The sequence below is a fragment of the Aegilops tauschii genome, chromosome 2, assembly GCF_002575655.3.
Source record: "Aegilops tauschii subsp. strangulata cultivar AL8/78 chromosome 2, Aet v6.0, whole genome shotgun sequence".
NCBI classification, from domain to species: Eukaryota; Viridiplantae; Streptophyta; class Magnoliopsida; order Poales; family Poaceae; genus Aegilops; species Aegilops tauschii.
This window is the reverse complement of record NC_053036.3, coordinates 131,713,313-131,719,459: the sequence shown is the minus strand read 5'-3', so window position 1 is coordinate 131,719,459 and position 6,147 is coordinate 131,713,313. Positions and strand designations below refer to the sequence as shown.

Sequence of the window (6,147 nt, the reverse complement as noted above, 5' to 3'; positions counted from 1 at the left end):
TAAGCATGGTGCACTAAACTATCAACTAGTCATCATATTGAGCTAGCCAAACGTTCATAACGTCTGCATTTGCTCCTGCAATAGGTCTGTCACCTAGCGGTGCATCAAGGACATAATTCTTCTGTGCAGCAATGAGGATAATCCTCAGATCACGGATCCAATCCGCATCTTTGCTACTAACATCTTTCAACATAATTTTCTCTAGGAACATATCAAAAATAAACACAGGGAAGCAACAACGCGAGCTATTGATCTACAACATAATTTGCAAAAATACTATCAGGACTAAGTTCATGATAAATTTAAGTTCAATTAATCATATTACTTAAGAACTCCCACTTAGATAGACATCCCTCTAATCCTCTAAGTGATCACGTGATCCAAATCAACAAAACCATAACCGATCATCACGTGAAATGGAGTAGTTTTCAATGGTGAACATCACTATGTTGATCATATCTACTATATGATTCACGCTCGACCTTTCAGTCTCAGTGTTCCGAGGCCATATCTGCATATGCTAGGCTCGTCAAGTTTAACCTGAGTATTCCGCGTGTGCAACTGTTTTGCACCCGTTGTATTTGAACGTAGAGCCTATCACACCCGATCATCACGTGGTGTCTCAGCACGAAGAACTTTCGCAACGGTGCATACTCAGGGAGAACACTTTTATCTTGAAATTTTAGTGAGAGATCATCTTATAATGCTACCGTCAATCAAAGCAGGATAAGATGCATAAAAGATAAACATCACATGCAATCAATATAAGTGATATGATATGGCCATCATCATCTTGTGCTTGTGATCTCCATCTCCGAAGCACCGTCATGATCACCATCGTCACCGGCGCGACACCTTGATCTCCATCGTAGCATCGTTGTCGTCTCGCCAACTATTGCTTTTACGACTATCGCTACCGCTTAGTGATAAAGTAAAACAATTACATGGCGATTGCATTGCATACAATAAAGCGACAACCATATGGCTCCTGCCAGTTGCCGATAACTCGGTTACAAAACATGATCATCTCATACAATAAAATATAGCATCATGTCTTGACCATATCACATCACAACATGCCCTGCAAAAACAAGTTAGACGTCCTCTACTTTGTTGTTGCAAGTTTTACGTGGCTGCTACGGGCTTAGCAAGAACCGTTCTTACCTACGCATCAAAACCACAACGATAGTTTGTCAAGTTGGTGCTGTTTTAACCTTCGCAAGGACCGGGCGTAGCCACACTCGGTTCAACTAAAGTGAGAGAGACAGACACCCGCCAGTCACCTTTAAGCAACGAGTGCTCGCAACGGTGAAACCAGTCTCGCGTAAGCGTACGCGTAATGTCAGTCCGGGCCGCTTCATCTCACAATACCGCTGAACCAAAATATGACATGCTGGTAAGCAGTATGACTTATATCGCCCACAACTCACTTGTGTTCTACTCGTGCATATAACATCAACGCATAAAACCAGGCTCTGATACCATTGTTGGGGAACGTAGTAATTTCAAAAAATTTCCTACGCACACGCAAGATCATGGTGATGCATAGCAACGAGAGGGGAGAGTGTTGTCCACATATCCTCGTAGACCGAAAGCGGAAGCGTTAACACAACGCGGTTGATGTAGTCGTACGTCTTCACGGTTCGACCGATCAAGTACCAAACGCACGGCACCTCCGAGTTCAGCACACGTTCAGCTCGATGACGTCCCTCGAACTCCGATCCAGCCGAGTGTTGAAGGAGAGTTTCGTCAGCACGACGGCGTGGTGACAATGATGATGTTCTACCGACGTAGGGCTTCGCCTAAGCACCGCTACGATATTATCGAGGTGTAATATGGTGGAGGGGGGCACCGCACACGGCTAAGAGATCAATGATCAATTGTTGTGTCTTTGGGGTGCCCCCCTGCCCCCGTATATAAAGGAGCAAGGGGGGAGGCCGCCGGCCTAGGAGGAGGGCGCGCAAGGGGGGAGTCCTCCTTTCCTTGTTGGAGTAGGAAAAGGGAAGGGAGAAGGAGAAAGAAGGAAGGGGGCGCCCCCCTCCCTAGTCCAATTCGGACTAGTCCATGGGGAGGGGTGCGGCCACCCTTTGGGGCCTTTCTCTCCTTTCCCGTATGGCCCATTAAGGCCCAATACGAATTCCCGTAGCTCTCCAGTACTCCGAAAAATACCCGAATCACTCGGAACCTTTCTGATGTCCGAATATAGTCGTCCAAAATATCGATCTTTACGTCTCGACCATTTCGAGACTCCTCGTCAAGTCCCTGATCTCATCCGGGACTCCGAACTCCTTCGGTACATCAAAACACATAAACTCATAATATAACCGTCATCTAACTTTAAGCGTGCGGACCCTACGGGTTCGAGAACTATGTAGACATGACCGAGACACCTCTCCGGTCAATAACCAATAGCGGAACCTGGATGCTCATATTGGCTCCCACATATTCTACGAAGATCTTTATCGGTCAGACCGCATAACAACATACGTTGTTCCATTTGTCATCGGTATGTTACTTGCCCGAGATTCGATCGTCGGAATCTCGATACCTAGTTCAATCTCGTTACCGGCAAGTCTCTTTACTCGTTCCGTAATACATCATCCCGCAACTAACTCATTAGTTACAATGCTTGCAAGGCTTATAGTGATGTGTATTACTGAGTGGGCCCAGAGATACCTCTCCGACAATCGGAGTGACAAATCCTAATCTTGAAATACGCCAACCCAACAAGTACATTTGGAGACACCTGTAGAGCACCTTTATAATCACCCAGTTACGTTGTGACGCTTGGTAGCACACAAAGTGTTCCTCCGGTAAACGGGAGTTGCATAATCTCAGTCATAGGAACATGTATAAGTCATGAAGAAAGCAATAGCAACATACTAAACGATCGAGTGCTAAGCTAACGGAATGGGTCAAGTCAATCACATCATTCTCCTAATGATGTGATCCCATTAATCAAATGACAACTCATGTCAATGGCTAGGAAACATAACCATCTTTGATCAACGAGCTAGTCAAGTAGAGGCATACTAGTGACACTCTGTTTGTCTATGTATTCACACAAGTATTATGTTTCCGATTAATACAATTCTAGCATGAATAATAAACATTTATCATGATATAAGGAAATAAATAATAACTTTATTATTGCCTCTAGGGCATATTTCCTTCATCAAGTTGGGATTCATGGCAAGCGATTGATGATTTTTTATCAAAAGCAATTTGCTATGCACTGAAGTGTGACAGAAAAGGTGTGCTACTGTTTGCACATCTCCTTTTGCGAATCACTAATGTTTTTCCCAAGTATTTTCTTCCTTTTTGTAATGACCCAGAAATAGTTTCGACACTGGAGTCGGTTTCTTCGATGTCTTCATTTTTTTTAGGGCTCCTTCGATGCCTTCATTGTTCTTATCGGGAAGTGTGAAGTGAAATTGAGGAAATTTTCCCAAGTCCCAGGTTTGTATAGGCCCTTATTAGTGGTGTGTGGGTATGGGCACATGAGTGGTGTGCTATTTTTATTTTTATGTGAAATATGTGTTTCTCATTTTAGCGGTCATTCAAGTGTGAGTTATGTGTATCTGCAACATGTAATTGAGTGCCGGAACTTTCATTATACCTTATCAAGGCCATTTACATGTTTACATAAGCATTTTGGTTAGCAGCCTCATCCTAGAATTATCCATTGATCTAACCATCTCTTAATCTTTTTTCTCAGATTTTAGTTATCCATTGCTTATACAATGATATTAAGACCAATTGTAGGGATGCATATCCACATACTGAACACAATGGAAGGTTGCTTTTCAATAATAATAACTAGCTCTCTTATTCCTTTAGAACCTATCAAAACACCGAACAAATTAAAAATACATATGCAACAACATGACCACAATGACGTCTCACTTTTGGAAGAACCGCTTTAGTGACATCACAACATTGTCTATCAATTTAATTTATTTTTCCAGAATTTCTTATTTTTACAATGATGTGAATCTTATTGGTCAACGTTTGACGTGCGTTGCACGTGCAAGCTTACTAGTGTATGTCTAGACAGATGGTGGAGTGGTTTCCACCACCTTCTGGATTGGGGGAAATTGGGTTTCTACCCTTCCTTACCTTTTTTGGTCGCATCAACTGCAATATCACGCCACACGGTGTGATAATAATGTTCAAAACCAGATTTGCTCCCATGGTTTCAGCGATCCAGGCCTATCTGTATTCTCGTCTTCATCGAATGCCAGGAAGACGCCAGTTTTGACTATGGAAATGCGACGTACGTACGTACGTACCCATCGACCGAAACGAAAGAGATACGATGACGACGCATAGGTAGTGCGACAACGTTGACCCGGCTTGCCATCGGCCGCGGGAGAGAGGCGGGCGGGCTGACCTGACACGGGAACTGTTCAACCTTTGACGAGCGAGCTCCAAAAACAGCAGGCCGCTCATGGTTTCTCGATAGATCCCGGGGTCGCCCACAGAAATCCGTCTCCCGAGACGCCGTCGCAGCCTGCTGATCCTGCTCGATCGCCTCGCTGGACACTCACGTATGTATGTATATATATCTCTGGATACAATGGGCAAACCATTGGCAGGGAAGAGGAAAGAGCAGCGTCTTTCATCAGAGTTTAGATCAATCGCGAAGCGCAACGCTAGGCCAGGCGACGACATGGGCCGTTGGTTGAAGCCAGATGTACGTGCAAGATCGTTTTACTGATATGCAATTTTGTCATGCACAGTTTTGCCTTGTTAATTAGTACGAGTACTCTATAGTATTGCTTCAGGATGTTTTTGTATCTTGCACGCGTTGATTAAAGATCCTGGCGCTGCAGGTTTACCCGCTGATCGGCGCGATGTCGCTGGTGACGGGGATGTGCGTCTTCCAGCTCACCCGGAACGTCTTCCTCAACCCAGACGTCAGGTGAGGCCTCCAAGCCACCCCGATCGATCGGATCACTTCGATGCATGCATGTGGTTAACTCTTTTGCTCTCTTGTTTTGTTTAGGGTGAGCAAGAGCAACCGGCAGAGCGCGGTGCTGGAGAACGCGGAGGAGGGCGAGAGGTACAGCCAGCACGCCTTCCGCCGCTTCGTCAGCGCGCACCGCCCGGAGGTCTTCCCTGCCATCAACCGCTTCTTCTCAGGGTTCAGCGCCAAGTGATGATGGGTTCCATCGAACCGGCCGGCCGGGTGCAGTGCTTCTGTGTGTACGTGTGTCGCGTGTGGATATGTTAGTGATTGTGTCATTAGCGTGGAGGCGTCCCATGGATATGTACCAGACATGCCTCAAGTGAATAAATGGTTTGGGCAAATATAAGAGCAACTCTAGAAGAGCTGAACAAGCCATAATTTGAATCGTGACCCGCTGGCTATATGGAGTGCGCTTCATAATACTTTGAAGGCTGACAGGCCTCTGCGCAAAATACAAAATCGCCGAACGGCAGCCATCATCGTCTTTTTATTTGCTCTCATGATTTTAGTTTCAATTCAAGCAGCAATTTTCTTTTGCAGCCAAACAGTTCATAATTGTCATCAAACACGATAGACATAATTAGCAACTACTATATGCTATTGGCCAAAAATCGTCGCATTACATATATTTTACGACTTTGAAATATCGTTAAGCGGCATTTTCAAAATATACAATGTCCCTAATCGACATCGCAAACTACTACTACCTCCGCTACGCCGTCTCCACCGCCGCCTAGTTGTTGTCCTCCTCATCCTCCTCGCCTGACAAGCCATCCATGTAGGCAAACTCGTCGTTCTCCTCCTCGGAGCAACGAGCTATTGCTCCTCCTCTTGGTCGCTGGTTGTGGGGCCGAAGCGCTCATGGGTGTTTATTCCAATAACCATTCCTCTGTAATCTCTTTATTATTAGCTACTGGTTCAAAGTATGTAGCATGTTTGAAAACTTCAGAAATTGTAGATTCCATATCCACGATGTTATTTTATAACAAGGTAAAAGAAGGATAACATTGAAATATTTTTGGTATTTGAGTTTTTTTGAAAAGCATCAAAGCGAACAAATGATATATAAAATATAACTAACAAGATAGATAACAAGAAATCAAAGTGGTAACGGCAATGCCTTCACAAATCTTGCTTGGCCTCCTGTATGAGTTGTTTGTCACCCCCAAGTATAA

The 6,147-nt window shown here is 44.6% G+C and overlaps 1 protein-coding gene across 1 annotated transcript; it reads left to right on the top strand.

The window, feature by feature from the left end:
* The first annotated feature begins 4,565 nt into the window (after nt 1-4,565).
* Nucleotides 4,566-5,318, top strand: LOC109786491 (uncharacterized). Its single transcript, XM_020345066.4, has 3 exons — nt 4,566-4,696; nt 4,836-4,924; nt 5,009-5,318. Exons 1-3 carry the CDS (start codon nt 4,580-4,582, stop codon nt 5,160-5,162), a joined length of 360 nt encoding a protein of 119 aa, XP_020200655.1. The 5' UTR covers nt 4,566-4,579; the 3' UTR covers nt 5,163-5,318.
* The last annotated feature ends 829 nt before the right edge of the window (nt 5,319-6,147 follow it).

Bases quoted from the DNA above. Each gene is read 5' to 3' on its own strand.
- LOC109786491 (XM_020345066.4), top strand. From the start codon at position 4,580: ATGGGCAAACCATTGGCAGGGAAGAGGAAAGAGCAGCGTCTTTCATCA. The intron at 4,697-4,835 runs GTACGTGCAAGA...CTGGCGCTGCAG, and splicing joins GCCGTTGGTTGAAGCCAGAT to GTTTACCCGCTGATCGGCGC. The intron at 4,925-5,008 runs GTGAGGCCTCCA...TGTTTTGTTTAG, and splicing joins TTCCTCAACCCAGACGTCAG to GGTGAGCAAGAGCAACCGGC.